At 54.9% G+C, this 16,931-nt stretch overlaps 1 protein-coding gene across 4 annotated transcripts in view; it reads right to left on the bottom strand.

Annotated features, from left to right (window-relative positions):
- ZMIZ1 (zinc finger MIZ-type containing 1) overlaps positions 1–16,931 on the bottom strand; it is a 233,348-nt gene that overhangs the window by 84,217 nt on the left and 132,200 nt on the right. For all 4 annotated transcript variants that reach the window (XM_045083551.1, XM_045083554.1, XM_045083552.1 and 1 more), the window contains one exon: positions 11,275–11,380. In XM_045083551.1, the coding sequence (XP_044939486.1) occupies positions 11,275–11,380 (106 nt within the window). The remainder of the gene's footprint in view (positions 1–11,274; positions 11,381–16,931) is intronic.

Genomic DNA, 16,931 nt, shown 5'->3' with positions numbered 1-16,931 from the left:
GGTTGTTCCAGAGTCAATGCCTTTAACCACTACTCCTCTCTACAATAGAGCTAGAAGGTTCCCGGGGAAAAATATTTGAAATTGGGGCTGACCAGGACATTTTGATCCTAACATCTGGCATGGACAAAATGCTTACTATGTGCCAGTCTCTCTGCTACTCACCATCTATGGAGCTGTGAGTGTTGAATAAGCTCAAAGACAGGAAGGTGTTTAAACTACCAGCAAAGACAAATCATCATCAAGTACTTAATACCTCCCCCTGCAAGCAGTTCTGGTGATCTTGACATGTTCTCTTGAGTCATGAACGTGCTGTTCCCCAAACTTCATTTCACCCTGTTCATAGTCTGGGGTGGCCTCTGGCTTCAGGGTCAGATATGCTGGGTTGAACCATAATTCTGGCTCTTTTTAGCCAAGTGGCCTTCAGCAAATGACTCATTCTTTCCCAGCCCCAGTTTTTCTATCTGTAAAATGGGTTCACCATGTGGGATAAATGGGTTCATGTGTGCCACATGCTGCGAGGGGCCATTACCAAGAGAATGTTGACCACATGCTGGCCATCATCATGACTGAAGGGAGCTATAAATCAGATTTTTTTTTTCCCCAATCCAGATGCCCTGCCCTGTAAATCGTAACAGGCAAGATTGACAGCACCGTTGTTAATTCCTGTCTGTCTGTCTGTCTAACCCAGAAGGTATTAACAAGGCTATGGCTTGCAAAGCTTGCTTCAGAAGTCCTGTTACCACCTTGCCCGCTTTCTACCAAGCCCCTGCTCCATTTCACTCTCACGCCGGCAGAGGATTCCCCTGAAATCCCTCCTCTGTTGGTGGGAATGCTAAGCTCCATCTTAAAACCAAAGCTCCGGCTTCCTTAATCCTCTTACCTGGCTCTTTCCTCTGCAGAATTAATTGCTGCCGATGGCTTTATTAACTTCACGGACAGCCAGTGGCATTCTCAGGACATCCTGGGGCAGTGGGGAACTGTTTTGGCAGGATCTCTGTCCCGAACATGCCTTTGGGCTGGATAGCACTGTGGTTGAAGGGGAACACCCTTAGTGCCTGTAGGGTGGTACCTATGGGCCCGCATCTCCCCAGAGGCTGTGCCCACTCCTTGGGGGACATGTGCAGAGATACAGGAGTGGGCTCGCCAGAGCTCTGGTCCCCACTTCTGCTCCAGCTGCGGCTACCTTGCCACTCCTCCAAGCTGCAGTCCCCTCCTCTTTAAATGGGGGATCTGCCCGCCCTGGGGATCTCACAGGGCCGGACAAGAGAGGCTCTGTAAAGGGCTCTGTTTGTGTGTAGGATTACTGTCATTTCTCACCCACAGAATGGGCCCATTCATCTATTTCAAATCTCAAGAGCAGGGACCGTGTGTGGTGTATTTATATACATTTGTAGCCCCCGTGCTTGGCACAGAGTGGAACTGGGCAAGACGATAATCATTCCTGGCCTGAAAATTCTGGTTTAGTATTTTCTTATTTTGAGAGGGATTCTCACACCCATGACCTCATCATTTCTTGTTGTAGCCAAGAAGGTAGAGAGAAGGAGTGAGGGCTTTGGCCTATGGAAGAAACTGACTTGGAAGGGCCCCCCAGGTAGGGGGCGGCGCCCAGGCCCCATGGCCTTGGACAAGACTTTCCTCTTTGACAGTAGCACTCCCAGGTATGGATGAGGGCCTGTGGCCCCCATGAGGAAACCACGACCACGTCAGATCTCTTCCCACGTCTGAGATGTGGTTATTTCACAAAGGGGACTCCCAATTTCCTAAACCCTCACCTCTTTTTTTTTAACTGGCAGAGAGCTGGCCCAGGTTCTAGGGATGGGCCAGACACCTGTCGCTCAACCCAGACACAGGACAGGGTCTCCAGCATCCTGATTTTGACAGTTCGTTTCTAAAGGTGGCAAGACCAGTTACTGGAGCATATAAGATATAAAGTTACCTTTTAAAATTTCTATCTTGAAAGTCAAAATAAGCCAGAAACCATATGAAACAGACCATTATAATAGGACTAGGACTGGAATGCGGCAGGGATGCTGAGAAATGAATGGAAGTGATGTCATTGGGGCCAGTGCCTTTCTCCCGTCCAGTGGGTGCCTCATCACACATCTTCCGCTTCCTGTGTGTGCTCTGACTCTGCCCGGCACTGTCGCTAAGGCGACCCGGAGGGCGCACCTACACCCTGACCCCAAGCAGCCCTCGGCCAATGATGGATGCCAGGTGCAGGATAAAAAGCTTCTTGTCCCTGCCTCTCAGAGGGGCACGCTCAGAGGGGCACGCTCAATTGTCTCCCAGAGCTCCCTGCTATGTGGTCACAGCAGGTACAGTGCTTAACAACACATTTTCATCGAACTCCTTCCCTTCCCCGTCTTTCCCTGCTTCTCAATGTGTGTTCTCTGGGATCCTCCGAAACAAACCTCTTGAGCCAGCATGTTGGCTGGGGGTTGCGTCTGGGGGAATCCAAACTTGGACACGCATCATGTGTTTGAGGAGCTTCTGGTAGCCTCTCTTTCCCCTTGCACGAGCCTCATCAGTCCCTCCCCTCCCTTTCGCAGACCCCCGCCCCGATCACGGGCCCGAGTGTGTGCCCTCCCCGCAGGGGCTCTGGACTGGGGTGAGGGTCCAAAGTAGGAGGAGCAGCCCCATCCTGAGAGGGCTCTGTACTGCCTGTCAAGGTCCCGGCCCCGGATCCTCCCTCCCCACCTCGCGAGCCGATGCCCTCGGCCTTCTGCCCCCTCTCATTCTGGACAGGCCTCGAAAGCAGATATGCACCAGCTGGGCCTCAGGCAGCTGTGTCCTTGCACACCCCGGCTCTGCGGGGGAGCCAGCGATGAGCTAATCCCGTAGAAGAGAGAGGGAGACAGGAAGAGCAGCCTCCCGACAAGCCAAGGCCTGCCCCCCGGGGCTCCTGGGGAACCAGAGAGGGCTGCACTGGGAAAACTGCTGAGCCAGCCTGGAGACAAGGGCACTCTCGTCTCGCTCCACCCCTGCCAGCGCCAGCCAAACGTCAGTGGAACCAACAATGCCCACGGCTGCCTCTGCTTAAAAACAGAATCTGTGTTCCCTGTAGAAAATGCGGGAAATAGGGTGTCACCCCTCCCCCCCATTCCAGATAGATCCATTATTTATAAGTTGACATTTTGGTATATTCTGTTTTCTGTTTCTTGTGCACCTGGTTGAGGTCCCACCAAACTTAACATTTTTGTTACCTTTCTAAAAATTCATATTATATCATAAGCATTTCCATATAGTAATTCTTGGGAAACCTGGTTTTTAATGGCTGTGGAGTGGCCATCCAAATACTCAGTGCTCTTTTCCAAGGCCCTGTAGCTGTTTCCAAATCTGTCCTCTCTCATTCTTCCGTGGCACTGCCCGGCTCCTCACTGTTCACTCTGGACACCCCAGGGACTGTCACAGCTACCCCTCCCCCCAATTCCTTAGCCTGGGAACGCTGTGTCCACAAACCCTGTCACGTGGGCTCCTCCCCACTGTTCTTTTTCTCCAAGAGCAGAGTGAGGCCACCAGATCCCAGGCCTCAGCCCTCAGGGAGCTGGGGGAGGGAAGAGGAGCCAGGGGCCACTGGCCTAGGCCAAGCTACCCTACCTGCTCACTCAGGGTCACTCAGAATAGAGAAGCTCCCTATGCTCCGGATCTGACCAGCTGGAGGTCCAAGACCTCTTCCAGCACCACAAGTCACGTGACCTGGGTCTGTTTCTCCCTCCAGAGCCTTAGTTTCCTCTTCTATAAAATGGGCATGCTGCTAAGAGCCCTAGCAGCCTCTCCCATAGCAGTGAATCAGCAGGCGGTGAGCAAGCCTTGCAAACAGGTTTCATCCATTAAACAGGGCTGACCATGAGTCGGTTCCCAGGGGCCTGGTGATGAAATCCAGAGCCCTTTCCTGAGCGGGACCTGCCCTGGAGTGCAGGAGGAAGGAAGCCAAATCCCTCCCCCACATCCCAGCTCTGCTAAGCTGGGATGTGGGGGTGGGGGCTGGTGTCCAGGAGGAAGCCTGTCCCCAGCCTTGACAAGGCACCCAGCCTGGCAGCCTGGCATTTCAAGGGCAAGGGCCCGCCTGCCCCCCTGTTTCTGGGGAAGCCAGCAAGCGTTAACAAATCCCCCACAATTTGCACCCACCAATCCCGCCTGCTCACTGGGCGGCTGCGAGCCATTTTTCACGCAGAGCTGCACACAGCTTTGTCTTAGAGAGACAGATCTGGCAGGGCGTCCCTGAATGAGGCCATTTGTCCTCCCCGGTGACGGTGACGGGAAGGTGGCTGCGTGCTCTGGGGTAGGCAGGGGGGTGGCGGGGAGAGCTCCTGGGGGAGGCATGAAGGTGGAGCTGGAAGCAGAGCCTCTGAGAGAAACCAGCACTGTTACCACACGGGAGGTCTGAGAGCCCCTGTTAGCCAGGTGAGTGCAAGGATTGTTTTCAAAGACAGAGAGAAGGAAGCCTACTTCTTCTGCTAAGAGTCCTGAGTACAAGTGGTGAAATGACCTGGGTGGCCTCTGATGACTGTCCCATCCCAACTATGTGACAGAGGTACAACGCACCATGGATGGGGCCTCCGGGTCGGGGTCTGTGTCTGAGCCCCAGGGCTGCTCTGCAAGTTCCTACAAGAAGGTCCCTTGGGACTGAAAGCTCCAAAGGACCGAGCCTCTCCAGAGCCCCTCCTGCAGGGACCACAGGACACAGACCCAGAGGGACAAGGCAGGGGCTTCATCATATTCATAATGCTTCGCCTTCCAGGCTGGCTGGTGGCCCTGGGCATGTCTCAGTCCCCTTCCCATGAATGTTTCCTCTGGGGACTGTCAGCATGTCAGAGAAAGCAGGTGTTTGTTGATAAAAAGCAAGTGGTCCACTTTGCCTAGGGCTCCCCTCCAGGACCCTGGGCTCAGGCTTCTGTGTTGGGATGTGAGGGTGTGCTTAGAACAGAGGTCATAAAGACACACGACCACAGGGCTTGGTGGTTCTCGAATTCAGAAAATGCTTGAGGCATAAGACCATGGGAGAAGCACAGCAGCCATCCGAGGGGTCCGCTACCACCCAGTTAGCGGTAGGTTGTGGGTCCAAGATTCCCACTGAAAGGAAGACGGGCATTGAACTTGACGGTACGAACTCCCAAAGAGCAAATGTTGGCAAATAACATGCGTTTTTCAAAACCACCAAACATCAGAGCTCAGATGTTTGTGGGCCACATTCAGCCCACAGGCGGGTGACTGACAACTGACCCCCCCCCCGGTCCCTAAGGAAGGCTGGCCTCTTCCTTGGAGTGGTCACAGGCAGCCTCTACCAGCCCTGAGCCCTCTCCTGAGTTCTCTGTTCCCTCTCCAAAGCCCACCGGTCACCTCTCCCAGGATGCTCCTGGGAAGCCTGGCGTCTCCCGTACCTGCCGCCCTCTGCATGTTTCCCTTCTGCCAACAGCCCCAGGCCTCTCCTCTTTCCAGAGGAGAGCCCAGAGCCATCACAGACCCTCGTCTGCACGGAGGAGACAGGAGGGACGTATTGCGGATGGCCAGTGTGCACCCTAGGCTCTCGTCTGGACTCGGCCCTGCCTTGCTGTGACCTGGGGCAGGTCCTGCTCCATTCTCAGGCACCAGCGCTCCCCATTCTTTGGGTTTTGATGTCCCTGAGTCTGCTGAGGTCAGCCGAGGGGACACAGAGTCATTTACACTGGGCCAGTAGCTGAGGCATGCAGGGGGGCTCTCGGGGACCTCGGGACATGGCGACTGCCTGCTGCTTGGTGCCTACACAGCCAGCAGGCGTGGGCCCGCTGGCTGCCGAGGAGGCTGACATTTCCGCGCAGCCTGCCAAGTTGCTGGGGGCTGGCACGCGGCGGTGGTGGGGGCAGGGGGACCCGCTGCAGCCCCTTGGGGGACTGAGGGAAGGCGCGAAGCAGGTGACCTTCCACACGGAGGCAGAGGAAGGGCGGGGGGCCCCCGAGGACCTGTTCCTGGGGAGGCTCCTGACCATCGTGCCCGCGTGTGCGTGTTCCCGTGTGCGCGTGCTCCGGTGTGCGCGCACACAGGCTAAAGGCTGCACCAGAACAAAGAGCTGGGGGCTGGGTAGCTGAGGGGCCCACGTGGAGACGCCTGGCTTGGCGGTTTGCTGCAGTGTCTGCTCTGCGCTCACGCTCCGTCTCTGTCTCTCTCTCTCTCTCACACACACACACATGCGCGCACACGCACACGCACACGCCACACAGCGCTGCCCCCAGGCCCAAGCTCTTGCTCCAGAGCCTGGCAATGCAGGCGTGCACAGCCCGGCCCAGCCCACCGCCATCCCTCCTGACAAAGCCCTGCTCCCGCCGCATGATCTCATCCCACCGGCCCTCGTCTGGCCCCAGCTTGGCCTCCTGACAAGAGAGACAGACAGGGAGACGGAGCTCGAGAAGGGTGGGGGAGAAGGGGGGGTGGGGAGACACAGGCAGACATGCACCCAGCTCACCGACACACACGCATGCACACACACACACACACGCACGTGTCCCCACAGACCCACAACAGACATATATACATTCACTACCACATAAATAGAAACACAAACACGCTCACCACTGCACACAGACATGTATCCCCCAGACCCAGATACATATCTCCAACAGACACACACACACACACATATGCTCACCATCACACACACAAACACACCCAGCTGCCCTGACACACACACACACACACAGACATGTGTCCCCACAGACCTACCCTACACACACAGAAACACAAACACACAAACACGCTCACCACCACACACAGACATGTTCCTTCCCAGACCCAGATACATATCTCCAACAGACACACACACACATACACACACATATGCTTACCACCACACACAGACACAAACATATCTAGTTGCCCTGACACACATACACACACCCACGTCCCCACAGACCCACCCACACACTCACCAGCACTATGCAGAGACACAAACACACCGACACCCTCACCACTGCACACAGGCATGGACCCTTCCAGACCCAGATACATATCTCCAACAGACACACACACACACACACACTCACCACCACACACAGACACAAACATACCCAGCCACCGTGACACACACACACACACACTCACCAGCACTATGCAGAAACACAAACACACCGACACCCTCACCACCACACACAGGCATGTACCCTTCCAGACCCAGATACATATCTCCAACAGACACACACACACACACACACACACACACAGAGCCATATGTCCCTGTAGACCCACAGACACACACATACACACTCACCACACACACACACGCACACACTCACCACCACACAGGCACACATCCCCAACAGACACACACATATATGTTCACCACACACACACACACATGTTCACCACCACACACACACACACACCGACATGTAGCCCCTACAGACACAGAAGCACACAGGCATGCTCATCACCACACACAGACACGCACATCACACAGGGAGAAAGTCTGAGGGACAGCAATGAAGGGAAGGACAGACAGGGAGAGACGTAGGACATCAGAGACCCTCAGAGAGAAAGGGGAGGGAGAGACGAGGAGGGTAAAAACTGCACAAGCCGGTCAGACACAACGGGAGCCCAGGCAGAGACGGAGAGGAGGGCAAGAGGAAGCATGGGCTGGTGGCAGGAGCTCTATGGACAGAGTAGGTGCTAGGTGTGCAGCGGCCTGGCCTGAAGAGGCCTGGGCAGGCCTGGCTATGGCCAGCGTGGCCACTGCACACACCTGAGGCCGCGGGGACCCTCAGAGCTATAGCCAGGGCAGGGGGTTACGACAGGTCATACACCAAGCACAGAGCCTCAGGGAATTGGAGCAGTGGGACGCAAGCTTGCTGGGGCAGAGAAATGCTGAGTCAGGTCAGGAACGGTCCGGGGGGTTGGCGCGCAGGGAGAAGGCAGACCAGAGCAGAGGAGGAAGGCTGGAGAGTACTGTTGGCTTGACAGCCCTGGGCCTCAGGTACTGCTAGGTCCCCTCGCTTTCACGATGAGGGAATCTCATGAATCCTCACAGGCAGCCTGTGAAGGAGGCAGATCATCCCTCTCTACAGATGAGGCCACAGGTCTAGGAGGCAGGCAACATGGCGGAGATGGGAGCCCGTGCAGGAGCTGCCTCGGGAACTCAGGGACACCACTCAGCAACTTGTGGCCTCCGCCCCTCTCATGGTCCAGCCCGGCAGACCCTTTACACTGACAGTGAAAGCAGCAGCGGAAGCCTTCCCCCTCAGGCTGGCAGCCTGCCTTCCCAGAGGAGGGGCCCAGCAGGGGCCCGGATGGGAACCTGAGTCCTGAGGCCCCTACTTCTCCAGGGGCTGGGGATGATCTGTGAGAGGTGCTTAGTCACGGCTGTTGGTGCTGACAGGGGTTTGACTCCCAAGAAGGGCATTAAAGCAACAGCAAAGCCACAGGCATTGCCAGGCCTCAGGCCTCAGTGTCCTTAGCTGCAGAATGGGTATGCTGAAGCCTCACCTCAGGGTCTACCATGTGACTTAACTAAGAGACACAGTGCCTGGAAAAAGGCTCAATAAACTGTAAGGAGTTGTGCATAACTGGGAGTGCAAACGAGGGAAGAACACAACCCCTATTTCAGGAGAAGTGATGCTGGAAAGGCCACTCAGCCAAGGGCAGGACCACCTTGGAGTGACTTGAGGGAAGTAAAGGGTTCTCCCAGGTGGAGGCACGGCCTCCAAAGTCGAGGTCCAGAGTTAGCTGTGATGGGGTGGCCAAAGACTGGGCCTGGGGTCAGGAGGCCATAGGTTGAAGTCCCAGCTCTATCACTAATGAGCTGTGTGACCACAAGGAAGTCACAAACCTCTCTGAGCTTCAATGTCCTCACCCATAATAAGACAAGACTCCATGTCTTACAGAGCTGAGCGTTGCAGCAAAGCATAAGACAGCACCTAGCATGTATCAGCAGGATCCTAAGAGACTGTTGAGGAAGGGCTGCATAGAGACCTGAGCCCCTTTCTCCCCAACAAGGGAGCAGCTGGGATTCTGGGACAGCCCACTCTCCTGTCCCTGCCCCCCCACACCGGGGGCCATGCTTTCCTGGTCTTGGTGTTGCCTCTAACACCGTGTTTGGATTCATCCCTGACTCTGCACTCTGTTCCACAGGAAGCGGAACCCTACTGGTCCAGCCACCATCATCCTGATGTCCCCAGCAATCTGTCAACCCTCTCCCGGCATCTACACTGCCGCCTCCCCCTGCGCAATCTGTTCTTCCTTTGTAGTCAGAGCGATCTTTGTAGCTATGTTCTTATTCTCAGTACAAAACCCACAACCCTCAAGACAGGCCCTGTGCTGTTGACTTCGCCTCCAGGCTCTGGAACCACTCTCCTTGGTTTGGTTCTGCCACTAAGTCATGCTTCCTTCTACCTCAGGACCTTTGTTCAGGCTCTTCTCTTTACCTGGGAAGCTCTTCCTTCTTTTCTTCAAGTATGCAAAGGTTCTCGACCTCCAGGCCTCAGAGAAGCCTTTCCCTACTCCTGAGTAGTCTCATAACATCCCCGACTTTTCCCTCCTGAAACTTACCACAGCTTGAATTTACATATGCCCACGCACACATGCACACCCGCATACACCTATGATTATTTGATGTTTTCTTTTCTTCTAGACCGGGGTCAGGAACCCAGAGCCAATCACCTGATTCCATAAGTGCGATTTTATTGGAACGAGCTGTGCTCATTTGTTCACATATTATCTAAGGCTGCCTTTGGACAGCCTGCAAAGCCTGAACTGTTTGGCTCTTCACGGACATTTGCTACCCCCTTGTTCCAGACTCTAAGTTTCCCAAGGTGGGACCACATCTGTTGTAGCCTTCATCAGACCCCAGACCTGGCCAGGTGCCCAACAGAGATATGGAGATATATGTTTTTTGGATAAGTAGGACTTTTTACCTTGTCCAAATTGTGTTGACTTAAGTTATTATTAAAATTGCAGATTCCATTAAGAGTAGACATCACTTATGAGATTCCCAGACCATTTTCTGGCCCACAGCTCAGTACGATAGCACCGTCCCAACAAGGGCTGGTGGGGCAAAGGCCCTCCAAGCTAGCAGTCACTGCACACACATTCCACAAATGACCCAGAGTCTGCGTGCGTGGTCTGCAAACGTGCATGGGGAGGAGCACAAACCCGCACTCAGGAGATTATAGGTTGAGCAAATTTATGAAAATACATTGGAAGATGTCTTTGAAACATTTTCATGAAGCTGTTTCTAGAGCTACTCCAAAGAACTGATTGACGAATTCAGAGAAAACGTCTGTTTTATTGTTATACAAAGGAAATAATTGATTTTCTTTTCTTTTTCAATGAATTACTCGAACATAAAAAATATTATTAACAATATGTAGACGCTGCATTTGGCACTGCACATATATCTAGAACTGACCGTGACCCTTGCAGGGTAAGGCTCATTGTCATTCCTGCCTTCCCAAGGAGGTAAACTGAGGCTCAGAGGCTACACGGTCAGAAAGTGACAGGGCGGGGCTGTCCCAGGTCTGTGGGAGTGAAAGCTTACGCCAGGCCCTTAGCTTAAGGAAGATAATGAGGATGATGGGAAATGTAAAACTGTATCTTTGGTGTGCTTAAAGCCCTCAGCCACAGAAGGCTGCCAGCACCTTCTGTGGCCTTGGTTTAACCTGGAAGTAAGAGGTCCCAGGCAATGACAGAGTGGCGACGGAGAATATTATACAGAGAATACTATGCTTTTAGAAACCTGCATGTACCAATCCACTTGTATTTTGGATTTTATTTTAAATACAGATGTTTTGAGTGAATACAGGGCTAAGAATGCCCATTCTGGCATATAGGCCTGGGCTCGAACCCCAGCTCTGCCGCTTTCCAGCTGTGTGACCTGGAGAAACATCCTCAGTTTCTCTGAGCCTTGGTTCCCTCATCTGTCAAATGGGGATGATCACAGGGCTTACACCCAGGGGTCATTACGGTGATGAAATGAGATGATGCATGTCACCCTTGAACCTTGGGTGTGCTTGGGTCCTTCGCTTTGGGTCGTTCAAGGTGTGCATGTCACACCTTGAACCTGTGGTGTGCAGGGGTCCTTCGCTGGCCCCGAGGCACCCCCGCAGGTAAGAACACACTGCCTGAGAGGAGGGACAAGCCTCAGTCGCGGGCTGCCCAGCTTGGTGGACAAACCGCTGCTCCTTGGAGGCTCACACCACACCTGGAGGAACCAAGGCACCAGCAGGCAGAGGCGGCGCGTAGCCCCGGGTTCAAATCCAGTCAAGCTCCCACCTCCCCATGACCCCTATGGAACCCCCAGCAGTCACCTACCCGCAGACTTGGGAGTGAACTTGTCTCGGTTCGCAGCACACACCGCCAGCAGTCTGTAACCGAGGTCCAGGTCAAACCCTTGCTGAGCTGCCACTCGACTGACCACCTGCCAGCAAGAGAGAGAGGAAGGGCGGGGTGAGTCACTGCCAGTGCCAGGCCTCCGAGCCCAGAGTGGTACATGTGTCCATCTAGCAGGCAAGGCAGCTGAGGCGGGCAGGCTAGGCTAAGGCAGGTCTCCAACATCAGGCAGAGCTGGGACTCAAACTCTACCTCACTCAGTTGCTCCATAAAGCTCTTCCTCCTTGACAGGCCCTGGGATCCAGACCCCTGCCCTCAGGGGTTTCTAGTCTTCCCGTGAGCCTAACCCCAAAGTCCAGGCCCTGTGGCTTTCAAGGGCTCCATCTGGCCACATTCCAGAAGGTGCTGTACCACCGTGTTTTGGATGGCTACAGGCCAGGCCTCTGTTCCCTCCTTCCCCTGGGGCAGCTTCCCAAACTCCCTTCTAAGTCCCAGCCCGGAAGTCTCCCACACCTAGCACCTCTCACATTCCCTCCCCGAGCTCCTGCACCCACCTTCGTGGGTGCTCGCTGCCCTCACCATTCCAGGCATGGTCCCCACCCAGCGGCACTGGCCCCTCCTGAGTCAAAACGTGTGCCTGGGGAGAAGCAAGGATTTAGGACATGGCTCCAACGAGCTGCAGCGTGGAGCTGCCAGACAGACTGCTAAGGCTTCTCCAGGTGGACATGTCCATGCTTCTCAGTGCTGCACTCTGTGCCAGGCACCCTGCTGCCTCTCAGGCCCAGAGACCACAGGGCCCTCATGCACAGCCTGGGGTCTGTCTCCAGCATGGGGCACCTGCTCAGCACACGGGAGGCTTCCATCGGAGTGTCGATGGAAGCTTGCTAACAGCTGTGTATTTGGAGTCCCTCCCTTCTCCTTGAGAACCTCTGAAGTATGGGCCAGAAGGGGGAGAGGTGAGGGGCGGGGAGCGCTGTCAGTCCCCTGGGGCAGTGTGGGGTGGGTTGCTCTTGGGAGCCCCGCAAATAACTCCACAGGCTGCACTCCTTCCTGCCCCTGCCCAGGTGTCCTGCCACAGCCAGACCTACTCCCTCTTGCCCGCCTCCCTTATTAATGGCAGCAAAATTAGGTTTCCTTATGAAGAAGGAAGGACCTTGGAAAACAGAGTCAGTGCAGCAGGCAGCTGGAGCCGCTATGGTTGAGTGGGAGAGGAGTGCTCCCAGATGTGGGAGCTTGAGGGAAGACTCCGTCAGAGAGCCCCTAGAGACCACCTGCTCCAGAAGCGCTCGGAGGGCCTCAGAAGGCCTCAGGCTGCCATGGGGTTTGGCCTGGCCCCTGTAACCATGAGAGTTTTTTTTTTTTTTTTCTTTTTGCTTTATATTTAAGGGTTCGTTACGAGGGCTCTAGGGATACAAAAGGATGGGAAAAGTACTAATCTAGGCCAATCCTGTCATTTAAAAAAAGTATGAACACTTAAGACCTGGACAGAGTGTGTGTGTTGAACCAGGCAGGAGCCATGGGATGCCCTCTTCCCAGGACCACCATGGCCTCTGGAATGGGGTGCTGCCCCCCCCATACCTCCTAGGAACACCCAGGGCAGGAAGGAGAAGGGACGTCTCAGGTTTGAATGTTTGCTCAGCTTCTCTGCTGCAAACAGGAACCCCTGACGCAGAGCTCCCCTGTTCCTCCAGGCCTCTTTTCCACAGGCTCTATTTGCCCCTGCCTCTACATACACCCCCGGGTCCAGAGGCTCTGGGCCCCCTCTGGGCAGGTAAACTGGGTAACTGCAGGGTAAACTGGGTAACTGTTCATTTCACTGTCCAAGCAGAAAAACCAAGGTCACTGGCTCTCTGTGGCCCGTTGGACATTTTGGGTCTGGAGACTGGCACTGTCCCTTTAGCAAGTGAGGCAGGTGAGGCAGGCAGGTTAAGGCAGGTCCCCAAGATTGGGCAGAGCTGGGACTCACCCCAGTAGGCCCAGAAGAGTCACCTCAGCTTAGATGATGACTCTTGTGGCCTTTTCTTTGGCAGAACCTTGGAATGGATATGAGTGAGCATAGACAATTTGTTCGGACTAGTGCATCAGTGAGGCTGCTGTTGGTGGGAAATGTTGACGGAGGCAAATAGCGTCATGAGAGTGCTGGCTCCCCAGTAGGAGGGTTAAATGAAAGCTTTGTGAGCAGTGAAGTGCCAAATTCTCACAGCAGCTCCACGAGGTGGTATCATTATCTCTTGTTTTATACAGGAGGAAACAGAGTACTGTATGAGACAAAGGTTACGAGTCTTGTCCATGATAGAGCCTGGATGTGATCTCAGGCAGGCAGGCTGCAATGTCTGGGCTCTTTCCATGACAGTTTCTCTTTTTCAGCCCATAAAGGGTTAAGGCCATAACTCCCAAATGAAGGGAGAAGCCTCAGGCCCTGTGTTGAGGGCAGAAAGGCAAAGGTCCCTCTGTTTGGCCAATACTGGCTAATCCTGTTGCTCTGGTTTAAAACACACACACACACACACACACACACACACACCAAATAATAGCTGAACTGAGCAAGAGAGGCCTGGTGCTGGTATAGGGCTGTCCTGCAGGCCTGGGAATGTCTGCTTGTCACCAAATCCCCTGAGCTCTACCGTTCAGAAGGGTCACTGGCAACAGCCCCCTTTCATTAAGCCCAGAGAGGGCAGAGCCTTACTGAAGGCAGCACAGCACAGTGTGGCTAAGCTGGATCCCGAGGCTCTGGAGGCCTGAGATCCACCCCTTGGCCTGAGATCCACCCCAGCCCAAGGACCCCGCTGGAAAGTCCCGTGAGGTGGGTCTGACTGACAGTGGTGGGGAGGTGGGGTTAGGTGAGTAGACAGTTGTGTTTCAGAGGCCTGCTCCCCCCTCAGTGGGCACGGCACCCCCAGTGAGGGTCCTGTGTGCAGGTGGGCTGGAAGACCCCTCCTCCGGAAAGACCAGAGGGGAGAGGCAGCCGTGCTGCTGCCCTCTGCTGGCTGCTCAGGCCCAGCCAGCTCAGGGTGCTCTGAGACCTAGCCCCTGAGGTCCCAGGGGTACCTACAGGTCAGGGAGTCCCAGCCCATAGTGCCAGAGAGGGAAACCGAAGCCCGGAGATGACAGAGGGCGTGTGCTCAAGGTCAGGTGGCCGGTTAGTCCCATCTAGGGAGTGTGCTGCCTTGAAAAGTGGTGAGCCTCCTGGCTACAAGGCAGGACAAGCTGTCTGGGGGATGCCAGAGAAGGGATTTCTGTTCCAGGCACGGGGCCGGACTCTGACATCTTCTGAGGGAGTCAGGGAAACTGGAAGCATGCCAAGGGGTACTCCAATTCTGTGCAACCTAAGGCAAGTTACTTAATGTCTCTAAGTTTCAGGTTCCTTCTCTGTGTAAGTGCAGGGATATCCTCTATTGCCACGGCAGGTGCAGTGGCTTCTGATAATTCCACGTATCCCAGTTCTGTCTCCCGGCTCTAACAGAAGCTCCCCAGGGCAGAGCCCTCTCCCCACTCTGCCACCCCTCTCGGTGCAGGATGTGCATGTATTTGGGGCTGCTGCTGGGGCTGCCGCGGAGTCAGGCACGAGAGGGGGTTCTGCATCTGCCACTTACTAGCTGTTCTACCTCACCCAAGTGACTTAGCCTCTCTGGGCCTCAGTTTCCCCATCTGTGAAATGCCCTCCCTGTGAGAATGAGAGTCAGGACCAGTCACAAAGCTCAATGAACGCTAGCTGTGAACATAGCCTGACAGCTGCAGGAGTGATTTCTCTGCTGCTGTGAGGAAGCTCTCCCTGGAGAGAAGGGAGGGCACTGCAGTTAGGCTGGCTGGCCTCTGTTCCTCTCTGCCGCCTCCTCTCCTCCCTGTCTCCCCTTCTGCTGTTCTCTGGCCTCCTCCTTTCTGTTCCTTGAGCATATCCAGCATGCTCCACCTCGGGGGAGGAAGAAGGAGTGAATTCAGAAAGGCCTGATTTTGAGGGGCTCCTTAGGCATGGGGCTCAGTCCTGCTGCTAAGGGAGGGGCCGGGAGGCGAGTTGCCGGCTCATCAGCAAAAACCTGGTCTGAGGAGCAAGTGGTGACCAGGGCTCACAGCCCTCACCCCTGGGGAGGGGACTCAGGACTCCCACACTTCTGCATTGTGGGGTCAGAGGGTCCGAAGGGGAACGTGGGGCAGGGGAGTGCCAGTGGCTCTTCAACCCCAGGGCCCAGCCCCAGGATGACAAAAAAGTGCCCTTTTTCTGCTTGAGGCTAAGTGGCTTTTAATTTCTAACCTCCAAGTAAGCCGGAGTCCGAGGAGTTTGTTCCCAGGGGTCACCCAGGAATTCCACCTGGAATGCTTCGACCTGCCACCTGGATGGGGATGGGTGCGTGTGTTGGGGGGAGCTTGGTGGCTTTGCCCTGCTTAGGCCCCTCAGGATGTCTGACCTCCCGCTTCCCCTTCCTTTCCAAGGGGCACAGTTGAGGACGTGGGACCAGCATCAGGGCCCTGGGGGTCGGTAGTACCCGCCTAGGACTGTAGCGAGCTGCTCCCCCTTTCTCAGTGGCCTTGTTCATTAAGGAGAAGTGACAATTCCCTCCCTGCCTGGTCTGCAGGGTCTTCATAAGGATGTGCGGACACAGGGCCCAGGACAGTGCCTTGGGTACCAAGGGGTCTGCTCTGACCTCCCCATTCCCTGCACTTTCCTGCTGCTGGTTCTACGGAGTTCCAAGGGACAGTCAAACTCAACATCTCTACCACTGTGGCAGGAGAACCAAACCCCTTACTGGTTAAGCAGCAGACTAGAGAGGTGCGGGTTAAAGCCCACCATTCAAGTAAGCGTATGCCGTAAACTGTCTTGCAATGAGGAGAGGCCCAGAGCAGCTGGAGCTGTGCCTTTGTCACACCGTTGTCCCAGTCCAGGAAGCCAAGGCCTCCTTGCTGTCTAGTTAGATCCTATAGGCTCCTCCCTGGGCTCCCTCCTCCAGGAAGACCTCCAAAAATCCCTCTAGCCTATCCTCCTAGGATGCTCCCCTCAGAACTCCTATCCTCGGGGCACCTGGGTGGCTCAGTGGGTTAAGCCGCTGCCTTCAGCTCAGGTCATGATCTCAGGGTCCTGGGATCGAGTCCCGCATCGGGCTCTCTGCTCAACAGGGAGCCTGCTTCCCTCTCTCTCTCACTCTGCCTGTCTCTCCACCTACTTGTGATCTCTGTCTGTCAAATAAATAAATAAAATCTTAAAAAAAAAAAAAAAAGAACTCCTATCCTCACATAAACCATAGCCTATCGCTCACCTGCTTAATATCCTTCAAGGCCCCCAACCACCCTTCAAATAATATCTGAGCTCCTCTCCCTCAGCTGGCAGGTCCTGTGTTGCCTTGGTTCTGCTTCCCTCTTTAACCTCATCTTGCGTCCTTTCCCTCTCCTGCGCTCCAGCCATCTGAGACTTTCTTTCTTCCTCCCTTCCCCCCTTCCTTCTTTTCTTCTCTCTCTTTCTTCCTTTCCTTCCTGCCTCCCTTCCTTCCTTCTTCCTCTCTTCCTTTCAAGATTTATTTATTTTTTCGAGAGACAGAGAGTGCATGTGCGTGGGGGAAGGGGCAGAGAAAAGAGACTATCCAAGCAGACTCCCTCCGAGCACGGAACCCCATGTAGGGGCCTGATTTCATGAGCCCTGAGATCAGGAC

Source organism: Mustela putorius, unplaced genomic scaffold (assembly GCF_011764305.1).
Source record: "Mustela putorius furo isolate JIRA1106 unplaced genomic scaffold, ASM1176430v1.1 tig00000698_pilon_pilon_pilon, whole genome shotgun sequence".
NCBI classification, from domain to species: domain Eukaryota; kingdom Metazoa; phylum Chordata; class Mammalia; order Carnivora; family Mustelidae; genus Mustela; species Mustela putorius.
Note: the sequence above shows the minus strand (reverse complement) of the source record. Positions and strands in the feature narration are given on the sequence as shown.